The sequence below is a fragment of the Myxocyprinus asiaticus genome, chromosome 5, assembly GCF_019703515.2.
Source record: "Myxocyprinus asiaticus isolate MX2 ecotype Aquarium Trade chromosome 5, UBuf_Myxa_2, whole genome shotgun sequence".
Classification (NCBI taxonomy): Eukaryota; Metazoa; Chordata; class Actinopteri; order Cypriniformes; family Catostomidae; genus Myxocyprinus; species Myxocyprinus asiaticus.
In genome coordinates, this window is record NC_059348.1 from 52396139 (window position 1) to 52419796 (window position 23658).

A 23658-nucleotide genomic window follows, 5' to 3' on the forward strand; every position below is an offset into this window, starting at 1 on the left:
TGTGTGGAGTTGTTATCTTTGAAGAGAGTTTAAAATCAATCACTTAGGAGGTTCCATTTTAGTTATGATGCTGCCTTAGAAGGCAATTTCTATGTAGACAGTAGATATCAAAGCAGCTCAAAAGCATTTGAAACAGAGCAGAAATGTGTGTGTGTGTGTGTGTGTGTGCATATGCTTGTGTATCGTTTAGACATACAGCGTAAACGTTAATCATCACACACAGCGTGTTTACAGGTTGCATGTTCACACACAGATGTTTAATCAGCGATGTCAATGAATGCCTGTGAAGGTGCGTAAAAGCTTGTTACTCGAACTAACGTCTGTCAATGTGAAATATGATGTAAGAAATATTGGGGGGGGTCCTGTTTCAGTCCTAAAGCTCATTAAGGCTAAAGCCATTTTGACATAATGAAGTCAGGGAAATGTGTAGTGAAAAACACACATGCATAATCAGTCATTTAATTCAAAAATGTATCTCTGTGGCTGTATTTTAGGGTGTCCAAAAACTCATGGCTTCCGGCCCTTTGTGTTGGCCGATATTTATTTTTCGAAATGAAACTAATACAATAGAGAGATTTTAATATAATTTATCCACCATGGCCTGGTTATGGAGCGGTTTGGGCGAAACGGAGGAGATAAAGTTGTTTTTATGGGGCTACAAAAACCTTTTTCTCTCTCTCCCTGTTGCCCCATCTCTGTATCATATTCCTTTCTTTCTTTCTTTCTTTCTCTTTCTTTGTGTTATCAAAAGTGGATTTTAATGGAAAATAAGGAGAAAATTATTGTCTTCTGATGCCAAGCTTGATACAACACATATATAACATGCATGGAATAATGCACCATGAATCCAATTTTCTGTCTCTATCTTAAAGCTGAAGTATGTAATTTCTGCACCACTAGCGCCACCAAACGGAATTGCAAAAATAAACGTTGTTTTCAAAACAGCGTTCTGAATCCCTCCCCCATCTGCCGTTGGGCAAATAAAGAGATAGTCCCGCCCCCAACTCATGCAATTTGTTGAGTATTGTTGTTGGGGCGGGTCTAAGCAGGTTGCTCAAAAGAAAGAGCAATTTTCAAAATGCCACAGAAAGACAGTGCTAACAGTTTTTGAGAAAATTAACCTCTGAATGGCTAACTTATATACTCAGCAAAAAAAGAAACGTCCTCTCACTTTCAGCTGCTTTTATTTTCAGCAAACTTAACATGTGTAAATATTTGTATGAACATAAAAAGATTCAACAACTAAGACATAAACTGGACATGGGGGGGTCAAAATCAAAAGTAACAGTCAGTATCTGGTGTGGCCACCAGCTGCATTAAGTACTGCGGTGCATCTCCTCCTCATGGACTGCACCAGATTTGCCAGTTCTTGCTGTGAGATGTTACCCCACTCTTCCACCAAGGCACTTTCAAGTTCCTGGACATTTCTGGGGGGAATGGCCTTAGCCCTCACCCTCTGATCCAACAGGTCCCAGATGTGCTCAATGGGATTGAGATCCGGGCTCTTCGCTGGCCATGACAGAACACTGACATCCTGTCTTGCAGGAAATCACGCACAGAATGAGCAGGATGGCTGGTGGCATTGTCATGCTGGAGGGTCATGTCAGGATGAGCCTGCAGGAAGGGTACCACATGAGGGAGGAGGATGTCTTCCCTGTAACACACAGCGTTGAGATTGCGTGCAATGACAACAAGCTAAGTCCGATGATGCTGTGACACACCGCCACAGACAATGATGGACCCTCCACCTCCAAATCGATCCCGCTCTAGAGTACAGGCCTCGGTGTAATGCTCATTCCTTCGACGATAAACGCGAGTCCGACCATCACCCCTGGTGAGACAAAACCGTGACTCGTCAGTGAAGAGCACTTTTTGCCAGTCCTGTCTGATCCAGCGAAGGTGGGTTTGTGCCCATATGCGACGTTGTTGCCGGTGATGTCTGGTAAGGACCTGCCTTACAACAGGCCTACAAGCCCTCATTCCAGCCTCTCTCAGTCTATTGCGGACAGTCTGAGCACTGATGGAGGGATTGTGCATTCCTGGTGTAACTCAGGCAGTTGTTGTTTCCATCCTGTACCTGTCCCGCAGGTGTGATATTCGGATGTACCGATCCTGTGCAGGTGTTGTTACATGTGGTTTGCCACTGCGAGGACGATCAGCTGTCCTTCCTGTCTCCCTATAGCACTGTCTTAGGGGTCTCACAGTACGGACATTGCAATTTATTGCCCTGGCCACATCTGCAGCATGCCTCAGGCACGTTCACGCAGATGAGCAGGGACCCTGGGGATCTTTCTTTTGGTGTTTTTCAGAGTCGGTAGAAAGGTCTCTTTAGTGTCCTAAGTTTTTATAACTTTGACCTTAATTGCCTACCGTCTGTAAGCTGTTAGTTTCTTAAAAACCGTTCCACAGGTGCATGTTCATTAATTGTTTATGGTTCATTGAACAAGCATGGAAAAAATTGTTTAAACCCTTTACAATAAAGATCTGTAAAATTAATTGGATTTTTACAAAATTATCTTTAAAATACAGTTTTATAAATTTCTTTTTTTGCTGAGTTTAGTTGACTCTGCATATTAAGTATTTCAAGACAGTAAAAGTTACATACTTCAGCTTTAAATTAGGCCAGAGTGTAATTCCCTGCTGTATAGAGCCACACGTTCTATTCTTTTCGTAAACGTTGCGGTAGTGCTATATTGTCCATGTACCGAGTCACAACTTTTCTGACGGTTATTTGTTTACGTAAAAGACAATTTATTTTGCATAGTCTATTTGCCTTTTACACAATATCCTGTTGGTGTCATATCATTCATTGTGTTAAGTGAAAAAAAAAAAAATACAATAAAAAATAAAACACAGTTTACACCTTGCTTAAATGGCAATTTAAGTTTGTGTGTGATTAGTTCTTCATAAGGTGGTCTATGTACTCTTGACTCATTGCTTTGCTCAGAGGGTTAATTTGGGTCCATCTGAATGTGACTGGTTTAATTAGGGTTTACTGCACCAACAATGGCAATCATTACAAATAAATTATATTGTGCTGTGAAATTACTGTTTTCAGAACAATGGACAAGAATTCAAAAATCTGGGTTGTTCTAGGTTGTTCCAAACTGCATTAATATTCCTTTAAATTTGTTTTTTTCTGATCTTTGAAAGCATCTCCAATGGGAAATGCAATACAGTATAATACAGAAAAGTATTAATTTATTCATGTCCAAATGATCTGGAAAGACTGATATTGAGATGCATTTGAAAGACAGAGGCTGGATAGAAAGAAATGGAAGACTTAACATGGATTAAATTCAATTTAAATTAATCTCAAAGGCAGCTGATCGGCTGATGCATGGCACGTAGCCCTTGAAATGCATATCCTGTTTGTGGCCATCTTTGCTCATGTGCACTCATGAAACATATATATATATATATATATATTTTTTTTTTTAATTGGTTAAAAAAAAAAAAAAAAAAAAAAACAACTGCTGCATAACCAGCCAAACCCTGACCCCTTGAATTGTGCAAGCTAGCATAAATAAGCTAGTTTCAAACTAAAACTAGCTAGCTTCACTCAGTTCCACAAACAAATATTTACAAGGCCTAAATGCTGCAGCCAAACCCCGACGCTTTGAATTTAGCAGGGTAACATAGGTTAGCTAGTTACAAACTAACATCAGTTAGCTGGCTGCACTCGATTCCAGATTTTTTTTTTTTTTTTACAGGGGCTAACTGCTGAAGCTAAATAGCCAAAACCTGACCCTTTGTAAATTGTTTCTAGCATAGGTTAGCTAACTAACGTAACTTGCTTACATTAGCAAGTTAGCTGCACTCTTCCAGAAACATGTTTTTGTAGGGTCAAACTGATAAAGTTAATGCAGGCTAACATAAGTTATCTAGCTACAAACAAATTTTCTCTATCAACTGCACCCAGTTCCAGAAATTCTTTATTCAGGGGTTAATTACTAAAGATAACTAGCCAATCCCTTATCCCTTGTAATTTGCAGGCAAGCATACATTAGATAGCTACTAGCTAACACTAGCTAGCTAGCTGCGTTTATACAGTAACATTTGTATTATTTTTTTTATTTTTTTTTACAGGGTGTAACTGCTGAAGTTAATTAGTCAAATTTTGACCCCTTGGATTTTGCAGGCTTGCGTAGTTTATCTAGCTACTAACTAACTAACTAACTAACTAACTAACCAACGTGAGCTAGTTAGCAAGTTAGCTGCACTCGGTTACATAAAAAACGAAGCTACAGTAACTAGCCAAACTCTGACCCCTTGAAATTTGTAGACTATCGAACGTTAGTTAAGTAATGCCAGCTGCTAGCAGCGTTAGCTAGCTAGCTACCTTCGTAATGTTGAAGCTGCATGGTTTTCAGTTTTGCAGGAATGCAGAATATATTATATTTTTTTAACATTTTGAATGAATTATTACAGTATTATAATTAATTATGTAAAACAGAAAATTGTAGCGTTACATAATCTCCTGTTGGTCACATTCGTTTCAGGGTCTGAAGTAATTTAGCATTCTTAAAAGGCTAGTTCATTCAAAAAATGAACGTTCTGTCATAATTTTCTCACCCTCATGTTCTTCCAAAACCGTATGACTTTCTTTTGTAAGTGGAACACGAAATGAGACCTTAGACAGAAGGTTATCCTTAGTCAAAATTCACTTTCATTGCATCTTTTTTTCATACTACTAAAGTGAATGGTGACTGAGGCTTACATTCTGCTCAACATCTCCTTTTGTGTTTCATGAAAGAAAGTCATACAGAACAACATGTGGGAGAATTTTCATTTTAGGAGGAACTATCCCTTTAAAGTCTTGTTACTGCATCTTGAGACAACAGTTTCCACCAACAGTCACTGCACATTTCACCCTAGAGAGAGTGATCACAATGACAGACATGACTGATGTCTGATCATGGCGATTTTAAATCATTGCTAGTGGTGTTATGCTGAGGTTACAAGGTCAGGGCAGCCAAACCACTAGTTCTCCCGGGTCATAACCCAGCGCGGAAGGAAAGAGATTTCCGTGCTGCATAGTTTGACAGAAACACACTGAAATGAAAGAGATTTGATTGATTAGCTTGATCAGTAGTAAGACCCTGAACCCTTTCTCCAAACCAGAGCTTCAGGGCATCTGTGTGACCTCTGTGAGGTGTGTGACACTGGATCAAAGGGCCCCTCGGGTGCCGAGAGGAAATAATGTTGTTCATGTTGTTCTTCTGTGGAACACAAAAGGAGATGTTAGGCAGAATGTTGACCTCAGAATGTTTGCCATTCTGCCTAACATCTCTTTTTGTGTTTCACAGAAGAAAGAAAATCAAATGAGTTTGTAACAACATGAAGGTGAGTAAATGATGACAGAATTTTCATTATTGTGTGAACTATCCCTTTAAAGCCAAAGGCAGATTTGGCTCAGCCGCTAGTAAAGAGACATGAGAGAGAAAAGATGATGTAAATGACAGCGAGTGAAGGACTGTAATCTGAAGGAAACAGCTTTGATGTTTGACTTCAATGTCACCATGCTCTATTACTGAGGACAACCATAGACATCTTCATAAACACACGAGAACATCTAAAGGGGTGTGTTTCTGTGTATGCAGGTAAATATGAGAAAAAGGGTAAGGCAGTATTTGTGTATTTTATTGTAGAGTTTACATAGTGTAGAATTAGGGTTGCATTCATAGCCTGTTTGTTTGCGTTAACTAGGACGGGTCAAATTCTGAGATTTGTATTATGCTAATATATGCTTACCATCGTTAAATGTCTTTAACTAAGGATGGGCATCGTAAGTCATTTAACAATACTGATTTGATCCCTCTTAACTATTCCGGTTTCTTTGGTTTTAACGCGAACGCTTAGCGTCTGCATACAGTCGAACATCAGACTTTCAAAGTATACTGCATTTGATTGTGCGTGCAGACACAGGTCACACTGTGCTATGAGATACTGGACTATTTCTCCTCAGGAGTTTAGACCCATAAAGATGCCTTTATATTCCTTCAGATTCATGTAATACAAATGCAGGTATCTCCTGACCACCTCACACACGCGCTCTTGACGTGCACATCCACTGTTTTTGTTTCCACCTTCGTCTCCTGATGTTTAGCGGCAATTATATCTTCTTGCCCTTTTTCGTGACCACAATGGCTCAATCGTGAATGTTGCCACCTTGTGGACCCAATAATTAGTGCAAATAATTCCAGGTGCATTCTGTGCATTCAGAGTATGCGCAGTTAGAAAAATTGGTCAGCACACGCTCAGTGCTCGAGCACTCAGCTGATGACAAAATTTGTGTCACGGATCCTATGAGCGTCTGCGTCTGACCAAAGTATACTTTGGACTTAACAGTTCCATTAACGATACTTTTTCTACATTTGAGGAAATTGTCCTATGAACAACCAGTCAGTAACTGCACTGCCTGATTGAACCCTACAAGCCTTAAGTACAACATACATAACACAGTAACAGACAGTTCTTATTTCATTTTGAGTTGAAGATGATGAAAGTAAAGTACAGTATACAGCGAGTGTTTTTGATTCACTAAAAAGAACCAACCTATTAGAGTAATTCGTTAGGGAATAGGACTACACTGGTCATGCTGTGTTTCATGATGTTGATTCAAAAGAACTGACTCATAATAGTTATTCATTTGGGAATCGGACTACACTGGTCGTGCTGTGCTTCATGATGTTGATTCAAAAGAACTGACTCATAATAGTTATTCATTCGGCAATAGGACACTGGTCGTACTGTGTGTTTTATGCTGTAGATTCAAAAGAACCAGCTCATTAGAGCCAATCGTTCAGGAATCGGACTACACTAGTAGCGCTGTATGGTATTATTATTTTATTTTATTTATTTTTTTAAATGAACTGGTCAAAAACACATTTACAAAATTAATCATTAAAGAGCACCTATTATGGTTTTGGGGCCAATGAAGACGAGAGGCTGTTTTTTTTGTTACCAAATTACGTAGGTTAGTACAGGAAGTAAGTCTGGAATTACTAACGACTCGTTTCAGGTGTTCAGAATCGGTTCTTGCTTTCGGGAGTCAAATCAAATCAAATCACTTTTGTTGTCACACAACCATATACACAAGTGCAATAGTGTGCAATTCTTGGGTGCAGTTCCAAGCAACATAGTAGTCATGACAGTGATGAGACATATACCAATTTACAATAAACATCAGATTTACGCAACACAATTTAAAATCTAATGTACACCTAATTACACACAACACAATATACAAATAATGGCTCAGGTTGCTCAGCAATTAAGGCTCTGGGTTACTGACCAGAAGGTTGGGGGTTCAAGCCCCAGCACCACCAAGATGCCATTGTTGGGCCCTCAAGCAAGGCCCTTGACCCTATCTGCTCCAGGGGTGCTGTATCATGGCTGACCCTGCACTCTGACCCCAGCTTTGCTGGGATATGTGAAAAAAAGAATTTCACTTTACGTATATATGCAAATGTGTAATGTGTGACAGAATAAAGGCTTCTTCTTTAAACGTGCCTAATTTTGTTTTAAAGGTCTCATACAATAGACTTACATGCATCCAAGGTCAAAAAACACTTTGCTCATAATTTAAATTGCAGCATTACCTTTTTTTCCCAGTGTCAAAAACAACTCGTTCAATGATCCATTCTAAAGGATTCATTCTAAACTCCTCCTTTCAGAGAGCCTACTCTGCTCTGATTAGTCAGATGTCCCAGTCTGTTGTGATTGGTCTACTGCTTAGTGTAGTGTTTGAGGGCGGGTCAAAGCTGTTTGCGAGCAGCCAATGAAGACCAGAGGCTGTTTTTTTGTTACCAAATTACGTAGGTTAGTACAGGAAGTAAGTCTGGAATTACTAACGACTCATTTCAGGTGTTCAGAATCGGTTCTTTCGGGAGTCAAATCAAATCAAATCACTTTTATTGTCACACAACCATATACACAAGTGCAATAGTGTGTGAAATTCTTGGGTGCAGTTCCGAGCAACATAGTAGTCGTGACAGTGATGAGACATATACCAATTTACAATAAACATCAGATTTACACAACACAATTTAAAATCTAATATACACCTAATTACACACAACACAATATACAAATAATAACATACAATGTACAGTATACAATACACACAAAATAGAATACACATTATACAATAAAAAAAAATAGTATATATAGTATATATAAAATATACAGTAGGTTGTATTGTACTGTATTGACATTCAGGCTGTCGGTTGATAGTAAGTTGCCAGTGTGTTGTTAAGAGAGAATATAATTTCCGGTGTGAGGTAATAGATTAATAAAGTGCAGTGCTGATGTGTTTTGATCGTGAGAGATCAAGAGTTCAAAAGTCTGATTGCTTGGGGGAAGAAGCTGTCATGTAGTCGGCTGGTGCGGGTCCTGATGCTGCGATACCGCCTGCCTGTTGGTAGCAGTGAGAACAGCCCATGGCTCGGGTGGCTGGAGTCTCTGATGATCCTCCGAGCTTTTTTCAAACACCGCCTGGTATATATGTCCTGGAGGGAGGGAAGCTCACCTCCGATGATGTGTCTGGCAGTTCACACCACCCTTTGCAGGGCTTTGCGGTTGTGGGCGGTGCTATTGCCGTACTAGGCGGAGATGCAGCCAGTCAGGATGCTCTCTACAGTGCTGGTGTAGAACCGTGTGAGGATGTGGCGGTTCATTCCAAACTTCCTCAGCAGTCTCGGGAAGAAGAGGCGCTGATGAGCCTTCTTCACAACGGCCTCAGTGTGGAACGACCATGTGAGTTCCTCAGTGATGTGGACACCCAGGAACTTGAAGCTGCTGACTCTCTCCACTGGTGCTCCATTGATGGTGATGGGACTGTGTTCTCTGTCTTTTCTTCTGAAGTCCACCACAAGCTCCTTTGTCTTACTGATGTTGAGGGAGAGGTTGTGCTCCTGACACCAGTGTGTCAGAGTGTGCACCTCCTCTCTGTATGCTGTTTCATTATTGTCAGTGATCAGACCTACCACCGTCGTATCATCAGCAAACTTAATGATGGCATTGGAGCTGTGTGTTGCCACACAGTCATGTGTGTACAGAGAATACAGGAGTGGGCTGAGAACACAGCCCTGTGGGGCTCCAGTGTTGAGGGTCAGTGATGAGATGTTGCTGCCCATTCTAACCACCTGGCATCTGCTTGACAGGAAGTCCAGGATCCAGCTACACAGAGAGCTGTTTAAGCCCAGAGCCCGGAGTTTCACACAATGCTTGGAGGGCACTATGGTGTTGAATGCTGAGCTGTAGTCTACAAACAGTGATGGAGGCAGCACAGAGCAGATGTAATCTCTGATTAGTCTCTCAAAGCATTTGCTGATGGTGGGGGTCAGAGCAACAGGACACCAGTCATTTAAGCAAGTGATTTTGGATTGCTTTGGAACAGGCACAATGGTGGACATTTTTAAAGCACGTGGGGACTACAGACAAAGAGAGGGAAAGGTTGAAAAAAGGCAGCGGTGTTCACGGCTGAGTTTTTATTCCCTTTAAAGTCCGTGATGATATTAATTCCCTGCCATATGCTTCTAGAGTTGGTGGTGTTGAACTGTCCTTCAATCTTTTTCCTGTACTGACGTTTTGCTGTTCTGAGTTTTTCGGAGGCCATAACTGGCTTGTTTATGCTCCTCCGCATTCCCAGAATTAAAAGCGGAGGTCCGCGCATCAAGTGCCGCGCGAACATTGCTGTTAATCCAAGGTTTCTGGTTCGGCTAGATCCGTATCTTTTTGGTCGGAACAACGTCCTCTACGCACTTTCTGATGAAACACGTTACGCTATCAGCGTATACCTCGATGTCGTCATCAGCGGCGGACCGGACCATCTCCCAGTCCACGTGATCAAAACAGTCTTGTAGCATAGAGTCTGATTGGTCCGACCAGCACTGGATCATTCTGAGGGTGGGTGCTTCTTGTTTCAGTTTCTGCCTGTAAGCGGGCAGAAGCAGAACAGAAGAGTGGTCCGATTTGCCAAATGGTGGGCGGGGGAGGGATTTGTAGCCATCCCGGAAGGGAGAGTAGTAATGGTCCAAAACCCGGTCCCCTCGTGTGTTAAAACTGATGTATTGGTGGTATTTTGGTGCGACTGATTTGAGATTGGCTTTGTTAAAGTCCCCGGTCACAATGAACGCAGCCTCAGGGTGCGCGGTTTCATGCTTGCTTTTAAACCCATACAGTTCTTTGAGTGCCCAGTCTGTGTCGGCTTGTGGCGGGATGTACACAGCTGTGATAATTACCGCTGTGAATTCCCTCCGTAGCCAGAATGGTCGACACGGAAGCATGAGAAATTCCAGATCAGGAGAGCAGAAAGACTTGATAGAATGTACGTTCCTCTGATCACACCAGGATTTGTTAATCATAAAACATACACCACCACCTCTGCTTTTACCTGAGAGGTATTTCGCTCTGTCCGCTTGGTGCACGGAGAACCCCGCGGGTTCAATGGCTGAGTCTGGAATCTCCGCAGACATCCAAGTTTCTGAAAGGCAGATAACGCAGCAGTCCCTCGTCTCTCGTTGGAAAGAGATCCGCGCTCTCAGCTCGCAGAGCTTGTTGTCCAGAGACTGAACATTTGCCAATAGAATACTGGGTAGCGGGGGTCAATTTGCGTGACGTCTTACTCTGATGAGAACGCCGGCTCTGTTTCCCCTTTTCCTTTTGCATTTCCGCGGCCAGGCTGCCCAGACAAAGGGCTCCGCTGGCCTGTTTGTAAACAGCGGGTCGGCATTGAGGAATTTAAAGTCCGGTTTATGGTGTGTAATTGCAGAACCAATGTCCAAAAGTGTTTGTCTGTCATAGACAATAAGGCAGACGACATCCAAGACAAAAAAACATAAGAATTGTAAACAAAACAAACAAAAAACTACAATGTTGTGTCGGAGCTCGCAACGCAGCAGCCATACTCGGTGCCGTCTTGAGTCCAGTAACTCCATTTGTCGTGCACTTTGATTTTTGAAACTTTGCAGACTTTTTTTACTTTCACAAACAGCTATATAACACACTACATGAAAGGTAATATTTGAAAAACCATAATAGGTGCTCTTTAAAACTAGCAGTTCAATTTGTGTAAAAATCCTGACCCAAGCCATAGCTACAGACCAGAATATCATAGAGACTTTTAAGTAGGCTGTCTTGACTAGGACCAGTAATAATTGTTATTACTAGGACCAGTAATAAACCATTAAAACAAAGTTAGCACATGAGAGTCTTCACAAAAAATAAAAATCTAGTTTTATAATGCTGTTTTCCTTTTGCAGGTATGGAAGTGTAACATAAGTATATTTCTGCATGTCTTTCAGTGTACTATATGCAGTTCTGAATCTGATTCTCATGTCCTTTTTTTTTTTAGGTTGTGCTTTCCTCACCTACTGTGCTCGTGAATCAGCCATCAAAGCCCAGAATGCGTTGCACGAACAGAAGACTCTACCAGGGGTATGTGTATCTTTCAATCTCTCCTTATTATCAGTGTTTTTAGAAGAGATACTAAAGAGATTTAGAATTTTCTTTTTTATGTACAGTATGTAAATATGTGTGTATGGAGTGGTATGTTTAGGTGATATGGAATCTTTAAGGGAATGTAGTGTGTGTGTGTGTGTGTGTGTGTGTGTGTTTGTGTGTGTGTGTGTGTGCGCACGCTTCATGCTATAGGGTTTGTTTGGCTCTCGTGCAAACATATGTACACATGGCCGACTGTCATGGGCAGACGTGGCTGCACATTCAGATGCTACCGTTGGGTCAGTCTCTGCTGTAGGCCAGCTGCTGTAAAGTGCCAGCAGATTTATGTAAAGGTTATGAACATTAACCTTGTTGGCTCACACACAGATGCAGGAGAAAAAACAAAACAAAAAACAGCAATACAGATACATTCATACTGCACTTCTGCAGACTTTGCAAACATACATTCAAAGCTGAGAATATCTATATGGTTGAATCTCACTAAACCTGTCAGGAACATGTCTAGGTCACACCTCAGCCTAAATATCAAAAGAAATAAAATAAGAATTTATATTTTGCATAAGGAAAATTAAGGTTAATTTTAGGATCATTAAGTATTTTTGCATTGTGACATTAATTTTGAGACTATTAAGCTAATTTCCCCTTAAATTCTCATGCATTTTTCACACATTTTACTTTTGAGTGTTGGGTGTCAACTCAACCAGATGTCCCCGACTCAAAATGTTGTTTTTGATCATTTTTATATTGGTGAAAGAGATGCGTAAATGGTGATGAAAGCCAAAATATTAAATGCCACTGATAAATATTCACTAAGTAATCGAGTATTTTGTAGACGGGGGTCAAATTAACAAATGTCATCTGTGATTTTGGAACAAAACTACAAATAAATAACCTTAGAAAGATGGCAGCGTAATTTTTATTTTATTTTACACACAGATAGGTAGGTCTATTACTAACATCAGTTGACTTTGTTGCATAAATTATATAAAAAAGCTTTTTTGGGTTTTTTGTTTATTGAACTATTAAAAATGACTTAATATCCTTTGAGATTCTGTTTCAGAACAACTTTTTTTTTATCTTCATTTTAAAGGCCCTATATGGTTAAATCCCAGAGATATGGGGTTCTCAATGTGGCACCGTGTATAAATAGTAAAATATAACCTATTTTCAATGGTTGAATACCAAATGTGGGTCACATGGTATGAAGCTAGTATTTCTTGTCCAACAAAACAAAGGGCTGAAGTACAAATAATGTTGAAACTATATGTACATTTATTCATTCACATAAAAACAATATTGTCAAAATCTTGACTATTATTAAGCAACACACTCTCCAGTTAGTGCAATACCTATATCTAGTTTTTGGATTTCAGAAATGTACATCTTCAAAAATCTGAAATGCATCATTAGGTGTCCAAGCACCGTTATTTATTATTATTTATTTATTTTATTGTTCATGAAAAGTATTAATCAAATCAACAAATTTCAACTGGGGAAGTTTCTTGTATTTGGTTGATTTGACATGGAATTACCCTTATAGTAAATAATTACTGTAATGCAAAGACTTTTGGAATAAAAATCAGCACAAAAATATACTATAAGAATATATATATATATATATATATATATATATATATATATATATAATTCTCAAAGGAACCTTGAAAATAATGTCACTATACAAATCTCAATGGTCCTAAACATAGACTTATTACAGTAAAATATTTTTTACATTTATTTTACTTTTGGTGTGAAAATGGTCTTAATGGGGCAAGTAAACACTCAAAAAATATATTTTAGCCTGTTTTAAAGATCTGCGCATTTTAATTTCATAACAAAATTCAATCAAATTAAATTGTGTAATTTTTAACTAAATTAAATAATACAACTTTAAACATTTAAGTTTTTATATTATTTTCTTTTGTTAAAGATTACTCAATTCAGTTTGATGGAATTTTGTGGTACATTTTTGAGTGCAGATTATATTGATAATGAAAGTCATCATTTTTTCACTTTGAGATGAGTGTAATGAACCCACAACCTGCCTGAATGGAGCCCAAATATAGATCTGGGTGTCTTAAAAAAGCAATGAGCTACTTTTACGTGTGTTTGGAGTGGGGTCATCGTTAACGAGAGCAGTAGAGCATAGTTTTTAGGCTGGAGAGACTATTTCAGAAGCAGACAGTGTATTGGTGGAATATCAGTCAGTCATGTGACACCTGGACTGGTTTAGAAACAGGAAACAGCAGTCACTGGTTTGTTTAGGCCAATTGAGTTTAATTCTGCTCTGATTTTACAAGAGTTAGTTACATTTTTGACTATCGGCATAAAGTCTGGTCCATTCTGCATCTTATTTTGGCCCAAACCGCCCACTTTGAGAATGTCTGACCGATATTTACATGGCTTTTAAATGGAACTAGGCCTAAAATTTAACACAACTAAGAGAGCACAGAGGAATATACTGGTTTATTACACGGCTCTCTGGAATACTGTATAATTGAGCATTGTCCCAGGCGAAATAGTTGAAAGAGTTTAAACTCAAATCAATATTTCTTGTCCATTTGTTTATTTTGTAAGTGGCAAATATAACTAATAAACCCCTTTAGTGTAATAAAAGACTCTTATACTCTGTTGGGGCTCAAAATTTTGTTTAAAGGTTTTGATACCACAAACCTCACAAACTTTGTCAAATTCAGCTACTAGTTCTTTGTGTTCAGTGTAACAGCCTGGGAACTAAACAGTGGAGTCTTGCGGGTTTTGAAAAAAAGATTGTGCTTGTGTTTTTGAGTCTGATAAGTATCAGATTGTCTATAATACTGAGGTTAAGGCTTGCTAAGCTCCTTATGATACAACAGTAAGATTCAACTACAACATCCGGGACCAACTGAGTTCTTAGATCCAATGCAAAATGGATGAATTGTGGGTAAAATCAATCATGCAAACGCTCACTAATATTGATTAATGCATGTTGTATTGTTATCAAGGGTGCGAGCGAGTCAACCCTGTTGTACAATTCAACGATTTTCCATGAAGTCCGACAACTCAACTGAAATGTTTCGAGAAAATTTATGGACCATGTGCGCCGTTGTTTCTTTTATTTAAGGGCTCTAATGGCTTGTCAGATTGTATTGTCGCACTATGAGGAATTATCGCGCTCGGGTTGGTTCACCCGTAAGAACTACAATATAATTCATAACAAGGGTATTTATCAGAGAGATGTCTACAGTGGGAAGAGGAGAGATACAGAATGAAAAGAATATAAATAGAGAGAGTTGGAAGATCAATAGTGTAATATTTTCAGGAATATGCAAGATGGAATAAACAAACTGGGTGACAAGGGTATTTTTTGTCTCTGGTTGATTTTATCAAAACTAATGTTCTTTTTTTTTATGAAGGTCATATTGAAACTGTTTTGTAAAATTTGTATAGGAAAAATGTATTCAAGTCAAATATGCGGATCACAAATGGTCCGCTGTGGCGACCCCTAATGGGAGCAGCTGAAAGTAGATTGTGTGAAAATTATTTATATTATATTTTTACACATATTAAGACTGTTCCTCAGTTGTGGCATAATTTTAATCACAACCAACAATTTTTACGATATATTTTTTCCAACAATAGTTAGTATACATGGTTACCAAAGAGATAACAGTGAAAAATCAAGGTACATATTTTGAGCATGTTTTCCATTCAAGCTTTTTTTAAAAAAAAAAAACAGTGCAAAAATATTATTCAGTCTATTTAGCATACATAAAATGCTAGCTTTGAAAATGGCCATAGAAAGACAGATATTGTATTCCAAAAATTTTTGAAATGTCATTTCCACCTCATAATGGTATCAAAAATACATAATTTGTGATGTGTTGGAAATGACATTTGTTGATGACAAAAATGACTCTCCTGTGATGCATTTATATTTACTGTTGGACATTTTTAGTAGAAAAATGAATAAAGTAGTGAGTTTCAAAAATATGTTTTGAGGGAGTATTTTCTGCAAGTCCTCTGGGCCAAAAGTGCATTTACTTGAAGAATTATCCATAAATATAAATATCTTAAAGATGAAAAGAGTAATATATGCCAGTGCAAGTCAAGTTTAGAGGAAAGGAAAGTAAAGAGAGAGAGAGAGAGAGAGAGAGAGAGAGAGAGAGATGGAATACATAAACAGGGTGACTCGGGTCATCATGACAGCCCCGGGCGTATGTGCTTTCATGTGTGTATGTTGAAGAGAAAGCCACAAACTCCCCAGCAAAGTTCCCGCATCTCCATCAAGTGTGTGCATACAGCGAGCATCAGGGCGCGAGAGGTCACAACAGGAATATGAGAGAGACTATGTGTGAACATCGAATCTCACACTTGTTTTGCATTCATACAAGACTATTGGACAATTGGGACAGAAAGCCCATTATTTTTTCCATTTCAAATAAAAGAATAGAGAGGAATGAGATCAGAGGTCGTAGAAAAGAATCACAAATATGAATTTGGCATTCACAAATATGAATCCCTGCTGATCTCAAGTTTGGTACTATTTGGTGCTTATCTGGCCAGTCATTTTTCCATGAAAAAGCTTAGTGGGGAATTTAAAGGGGTCATAACTAGTGGTCGACCGATATATCACTGAGTTCTGACTTTTTTAATTATTAGCATCGGCCGATAAATTTTCCTCTTTGCCCGATTTGTTTCTTGAGGGCACTGAGAATCACCTGCTTGCATGTGAAGCGTCTGAGACATGTAAACGAGCAGTCACAGTCCATTTTGTTGTTACGTGCCATCGTGTTACAACAATAAGACTGGTGTGCAACACAGTGTCATTTAAACGATCCGCATATCAGAGCCGTGGCAGACATGCTCACCTGTTTCATTCTCCCTCTCGCTACTCAACAGTTCCCTGTATCCTTAACTGTCTTGTCTAATGATAAAAATGCAAATATCAATAAAATTAATATCATATACCGTCTTCAAATATGTGCATATCTCATTTAAACAGATGTAATAAACCAACCTCACAAAACTTCAGCAGATCCAGCATCCTGTGGAACGCTCATAAATCTTCCTCTGAAGCACGTATTCTAACAGTCTCTCCTCAACAGTTCCCAGTAACTTTTCTAATGATAAAAGGCAAATATCAATAAAACTTCTATTATATACCATCTGCAAATATGCAGATATCTCATTTAAAAAGATGTAATTCACAAACCTCACGAAAATCCAGCATTTTCTTCTCGTTGAGTGCTTATATAATATCTTCCTCTGAAGCACGTATTATATATATGCCAGAATCAAAAACTTCAGGATCAAAAGTTCCTCTCATTCACAAATCAGGAGACTGAGGCTCATGCTGAATCCACACGAGCACGTGAATGCAACTAATGTCTTTCTAGCAAGTCACTGTCGGCCATGTTTGGAACGCTCTCGGAGACTGTTTCCAGTCATGAAATTGCAGCTCCTATCTACTTGAGTGGTTAAAGACCAAAATCTCTAAAACGGTTGGTCCAGATTACAATCAAAGAATATACACTACCGGTCAAAAGTTTTTAAACACTTACTCATTCTTTATTATAATTGTTTTTTTTTTTTTTTTTTTTTTTTTTCACATTTTAGAATAATAGTAAAGTCATCAAAACTATGGAATAACATAAATGGAACTATGGGAATTATGTTGTGACTAAACAAAATCCAAAATAAATCAAAACTGTGTATTATATTTTAGCATCTTCAAAGTAGTCACCCTTTGCCTAGAATTTTCAGAAATGTACTCTTGACATTTTCTCAACCAACTTCTTGAGGTATCACCCTAGGATGCTTTTTAAACAGTATTGAAGGAGTTCCCATCTATATGCTGGGCACGTATTGGCTGCTTTTCTTTATTATTTGGTCCAAGTCATCAATTTCAAAAACTTTTTTTTTTTTTTAATTACATTTTAGATTTATAATGAAATAAATTAATATGGTGGCACAATTACATTTTGGTCTACAAAACTAATTTCAAACATTTAAGCATATGCTTTCAGATCAAAAGATTAAGATCATGAGAAACATTTCGGTCAAGTGTTTCAAAACTTCTGACCGGTAGTGTATTTCAAGTCAGCAGTAAAATCTGACAACACTGGTATTATAAATGGTGCTTCTTTACCTCAGATTACGCTAAAAAATAAAGCCATTTTCCCAGCTTTTATAGCTAAAATCTCAGTTTGATTGACAAGCGATGTCTGTGTCTCAAAGGTGATTGGCTCTTTTACCTGTATGGCGTGACTTCCTATCTACATTCGTTGGCTGCAGTTGGGTGTTTTAATTTTTCCCATTCAATTTAATAGAAGTAGCCTTTCTCTGCTAAATAGTCTCAGGTGCAACTTCAAGGTAAATGCGCTTCACGTGTGCTGTGAGTAAATGTCTGTAACGGTATAAAGACAAGCAAGGAAGAGGCAGGAATTTACTGAACAGTCAACATAAAATGTAATGATATAAATTAACTTAAAATATAAAACATAAATGAACAGACACGCATGCAGCGCGGCCGAGTGCGTCTCTCTCTCTCTCTCTCTCTCTCTCTCTCTCTCAAACTGGCGTCTCCGGCCCCCCTTTATCTCCCCTCATGGCCTGGCCACACCCTCCTTCTTGTCACAATGTCTTATTCACTATGCACTGTATGTACAATTGGTTCGATTCTGTATTTTTTTAGAAAATACAATTGCTAACGTGGACATGCCATCCATGATTGCTGGACTACTGTGTGTAGCGTTATGTCCTTTTTCCTAATATATTAACAATTTATTCATGTGCAAATTATTTACTAAGATTTGATGACTAAACAGAAATCAGAAGAAACTGCTATCTACCATTTTAAAATACAATATATGTATATTTTTTTAAGATAATTTCTTACAAAGTTAAAGTTTTTGTGAAATTGAATAAATATAGTGCTAAATAAAAGTTTATTATTTTTTTTGTTGTAATTTTATGTTTGTTATATATTAGTGTGTGATATATCGGCATTGTATCGGCCTATTGGCCACCCTGCTTTCTGGATATAGGCATCAGCATCTGCCATTAAAAAAACCCATATCGGTCGACCACTAGTCATAACATGGATTTTTATTTTTATTTTAGTATGTTATGTATGGTTCACTTATAATATTTGTAAAGCTTTTTGCACACACACACACACACACACACACACACACACACACACACACACACACACAAAAACAATCATATATTTGTAAAACATGATCATTTTCCACCCTCATTCTGACCTTCTGTCAGAAAGGCTTGGTTTTGGTTTGGTTAAGACTTGATTGTAAATGCCCACTGTTATGACTGGCTCTCTGCTCTTGACTGACCTGCCATCTCACTGCTCACCGCTACTGGATGGGGCTCTGAAGTGATAAGGTCAAGTAGGCATTGATGTGTGGTTGTGGAGGTGGTCAGATGCAAATGTCTACCACAGTGTGACATCCCAATGTGAAGGAAGTAGAGATCAAGTCATTTTGGCAGCTTGGTTTCAACAAATGCTCTTTTTGCAGTGAGGAGGAAGTTTTGAGTTCTGAAACTTACAGTATGTTTTTATAATAAAATGACCTCTATGCTAAAAGATCAAGGAAAATTTGATTCCTCATGTCATGTCCCCTTTAAAGATGACGTTTGTCATTTATTTGTAATTTAAAAGTGTGAAATCCCTGTAAAAAGATTTTTAAAATGTATTATGTAATCACAAACATTTGGAAAATCCCGGAAATGCATTGGTCAAAAGCTATGGAAACACTGGAAATGGCATTCACAGCCCATTTTACTTCCATAATGTGACATACTTCTGAGTAAAACTCAAAAAAATGTTGGGCTGGACTTCATTTTATCAGTTGGGAATTGAATGGATTGTGAAAAGTGGTCTCTATATGATAGGTGTTTGAAAAATAAGCCAGCTTGTTGATGTCAGTCGAAAAGTAAAGTCTTTTTAGTTATAATATTTGGATGAAAGTTTAGCGAATTGTTCTTCCCCCTTTTTGAATAATGTGCACCAATGAATCCTTCACAGTTCGACTGAGAATTCACATTTATAAAGTAGTGTAAATTATGATTTCATGTCGACTTTAAGACCCTGTATTTGCATTATCAAACTACAGTCACCATCTCTGTAAGTTGCACAGCATTTCTGTCCCTCGATGGTGCAACAGTTTGGCGATTAATTCCTTTTGACGCAATTTGGTTAAATTAATTCAAAATCAATTCCGCTCACTTTAAGTTGATTTAATCAAATGCAATTCAGTTTGATTAGATTTGCTTTGATTTCGTTTAGCTCAACTCTCTTTAATTCGGTTTAGTTCAGTAAAGCTTAAGAATCCCTTAGGGATCGATTCACAGGAAGACACAGTGATAACAGGGAAAACGAAAGTCGACACAAAGTCGGCATATATTTAAGGACATTAAGGAACGAAAGAGAAAAACATGGGATGGCATTCAAGAACTTCAGTAGATGGGGATTACAAGAACAAGACCCAGACTGCATGCTGATTTGCTTCTGCATCACAGTAAAAAGTATTTACTTTGCCAAAGTACATACCAAAGTCCCTTTCAAGGCAAGTCAGTTCATTCGGCATCCATCTTTGGAATGCTCCCAGGCAGCTATTTTCTATAAACAAGTGGCATAAAAGTACAGCTTCTTTCTACTTGAATAGAGAAAGAACTAAATCTCCTAAACGGTTGGTCAAAGTTACGATCAAAGAACATTTTGAAATCAGCAGTAAAATCTGACAACAATGGTATTATAAACTGTGCTTCTTTAGCTCAGATCATGCTAAAAACACTATTTTCAGGCTGATTCAGCTAATGTAATGAAAAACAATTCTTCTGGCAGTTGTGGCTGAAATCTTTCTTGGTCTACCTGACCTTGGCTTGGTATCAAGAGATCCCCGAATTTTCCACTTCTTAATAAGTGATTGAACAGTACTGACTGGCATTTTCAAGGCTTTGGATATCTTTTTTTATATCCTTTTCCATCTTTATAAAGTTCCATTACCTTGTTACGCAGGTCTTTTGTCAGTTCTTTTCTGCTCCCCATGGCTCAGTATCTAGCCTGCTCTGTGCATCCACGTGAGAGCTAACAAACTCATTGACTATTTATACACAGACACTAATTGCAATTTAAAAAGCCATAGTTGTGGGAAATTAACCTTTAATGCCATTTAAACCTGTGTGTGTCACCTTGTGTGTCTGTAACAAGGCCAAACATTCAAGGGTATGTAAACTTTTGATCAGGGCCATTTGGGTGATTTCTGTTATCATTATGATTTAAAAAGGAGCCAAACAACTATGTGATAATAAATGGCTTCATATGATCACTACCCTTAAATAAAAGACAATTTTTTTTGCATGATCAGTCATATTTTCAAAATCAATGCCAAAATTTCACAATTTCTGCCAGGGTATGCAAACATTTGAGCACAACTGTACCATTTAAAATACAATATTATTTTTTAGTTTTGTGTGAAATTGATTAAATATAGTGCTAAATAAGAGTTTATTAGTATTTTATTTTAGCAATTTAATGTTTGTTATTTACTATATTAAATTGTGTGATCTATCGGCATTGTATTGGCCTATCGGCCACCCTGCTCTCTGGATATCAGCATTGGCATCAGCCATTAAAAAAACCTGTATCGGTCAACCACTGCTATGTAAGACTGCTGCTATTGGGACATCTACCATGTCATAAAATTGCATCTTAATACTGCAAACCCTTATACCCCTCATATATGTGCTAGCATCTAGCTTAGTTCATTAGCACAGAATTCATGATAACTTTTAGGTTCATAAATTTATAAAAAGCCTTTCTCTTCTGTAGCACAAGTACTGAGCCTGTAAGGAGAAATAATTTTGTTTCTGAAATAGACGTTCATTCTTTTGCAATCATTTGACATTTTCTCACAATAAGTTTTGTGTTCCCTCACAAGTAGTTTTGCTATAGTGAAACCATTCATTGTTGCTGTGTTTTTTTAACCAAAAATGAACCATGGTGTTACTATAGTAAAACTGTAGTAACCATGTTTTTTTTTTTTTTTTCATTATTTTTCTTGCTAGAGTTTTGGTTACCTTTTGGTTCAGTTCACTTCGACATTGCTATGGGGAGGTACTTTCCTAGACAACCTGGTTGAAACCCATGTGCAATAATGCCAATATTTCTGATTGACAATGGTGTTTGAGCCATGCCCCTTCAGGTGCGCACTTGGCCTATATAACCAGGCACTAAATCACCATTACTTAAGATTTTTCTTCCTTCACGACTAGGACTATTCTACTTCGTCTAGGAAACCCTTCTCTGCTTCGCTGTCGAAGGTACACATTCAGTGGACTACTCTTCTTTGTGGGACGCCATCAGGACTACTTGTCGCCTGTTTTCTAGCCCCTGCAGCAAGGAGATTCTTTGTGCCCCTGTGTGTTCCGGTAGGTTTTCTCCACCTCACCATGAGGACACTCTTGGTAATGGGTTATTCACTTCAGAGGCTCGCCTTTGAACAATGCGGCGCTTTAGCGTGACACCTACCCGCTTCCCAGCACTCTGGCAGGAGTTAACTGTACCTTTATTACTATTATACTATACTGTATTTTATACCTTCATAAAGAGCCGCTTGTGTGTTTGCGTCTTTTTCAAGATGTCGTTCTGCAAGTGTTCCCTGTGTGAGCGGCACATCCCACCATCAGACCAACATGAGATCTGCATTTGCTGCCTGGGCCGTGCATGCTGAAGCAGCTTTCATAGAGACAGACTGACCTTACTGCGAGGGCATGAGTCTCAAGGCACTACGTTCCGGGATTGCCCTCGTTCTGAGGGACGATCCAGCCTCATGCGCCCTCCCATCCACATCTTCTGTGTTAAGCCCCAAGGGATCACATGAGGAGGCACGGCGGGGCCATGAGGCAGAGATGGATGTATTAGACTAGGATCTTGTGCCAGGTGCAAGCCCCGTGAGCCTCCCCAGCATCAGATGTAGTGTTTTCACCGCTGCATTATAAGCATGACGACTTCTGGCCCTCCGTTGGAGCGCACGGTCTGATCATGTTTGGCGGCGCTGATGATGGGGATGACGGTGTATCTATCGCAGCCTCAGGTGATTGGTCCATGGGAGAAGTTGCTACTTCTTCCCCTGCCGAGGGTGAGTAGCGTGCACACACCACCGATAAGAAGATTCTTCATGTCCTTGTGAAGTTAGTCGAAGAGCTCGGTCTAGAGTGGTCTCCTCCCGCAGAACCAGAGAAATCCTGCCTGGACAAATGGTTCTTGCAGACCGGCCGCTGTCAGCATACTGCGGCGGAAGGCACATTCCATTCTTCCCAGAGGTTCATAAGGAGCTCACAAAAATGCCCTACTCTTTGCGCACCCAGGTCAGAGGGACAGCCGTTCTCCATGGATTACACAGAGAAGGGTTACTCCAAGCTTCCCCCTGTGGAACAGGCGATTGCAGCCCATCTCTACCCAAACTCTGCCATGGGATGGAAATCCCACCCAGCACATTCCTCCAAGCCGTGTTGACTGATATCCGCACTGGCTGGAATGGCGTACACAGCGGCGGGCCAAGCTGGATCAGAACTACACATCATGGCGGTGCTCCAGGTCTTCCAAGCCAAACTCCTCAAAAATATAGATGAGCAGGGCCCCAATACAGAAGCATTTAAGGAGCTTCACACAGCAACAGACTTGGAGCTGCAAGCTACAAATGCTACCATGTAAGCCATCGATGGGCAATTTGGTAGTCCTGGATCGCCACATATGGCTCACGCTCACAGATATGCATAATACAGAAAAGATCACCCTCCTTGACACTCCAGTGTCACCTGAGGGCCTCTTTGGCAATGCTGTGGAGGACTTTTCTGAGCGATTCTTGGCTGCTCAGAAGCAGTCTCGGGCTAGGAGGCATTTTTTGCTGAAAAGAAACAGTGCTGCCTCTCACCCGGCCTGCTCCTGCTCTACCTCCAGTCAGCTGCCGGCAAAGAATCCCGCTTTTGCTACTCAAGTGTCGCCAAAAGCCACCACAGAGCCAGTAGTGAAGTCGCGCAAGCCGTGGTCCAAGTGAAGGCATGCGCCGTTCTAGCTTTTAAGCTTACTTGACTTAGTTTTAGATAATTTGATACACTAAAAAAAAAATGCTTTGAATTTACATGATTTAATCAAGTACATCGGTTCCACATAAATTAATTAAGTTA

At 39.2% G+C, this 23658-nt stretch overlaps 1 protein-coding gene across 3 annotated transcripts in view; it reads left to right on the plus strand.

The window, feature by feature from the left end:
- Positions 1-23658, plus strand: part of LOC127440676 (CUGBP Elav-like family member 5) — a 224955-nt gene that overhangs the window by 5278 nt on the left and 196019 nt on the right. For all 3 annotated transcript variants that reach the window (XM_051697413.1, XM_051697410.1, XM_051697412.1), the window contains exon 2: positions 11360-11442. In XM_051697413.1, the coding sequence (XP_051553373.1) occupies positions 11360-11442 (83 nt within the window). The remainder of the gene's footprint in view (positions 1-11359; positions 11443-23658) is intronic.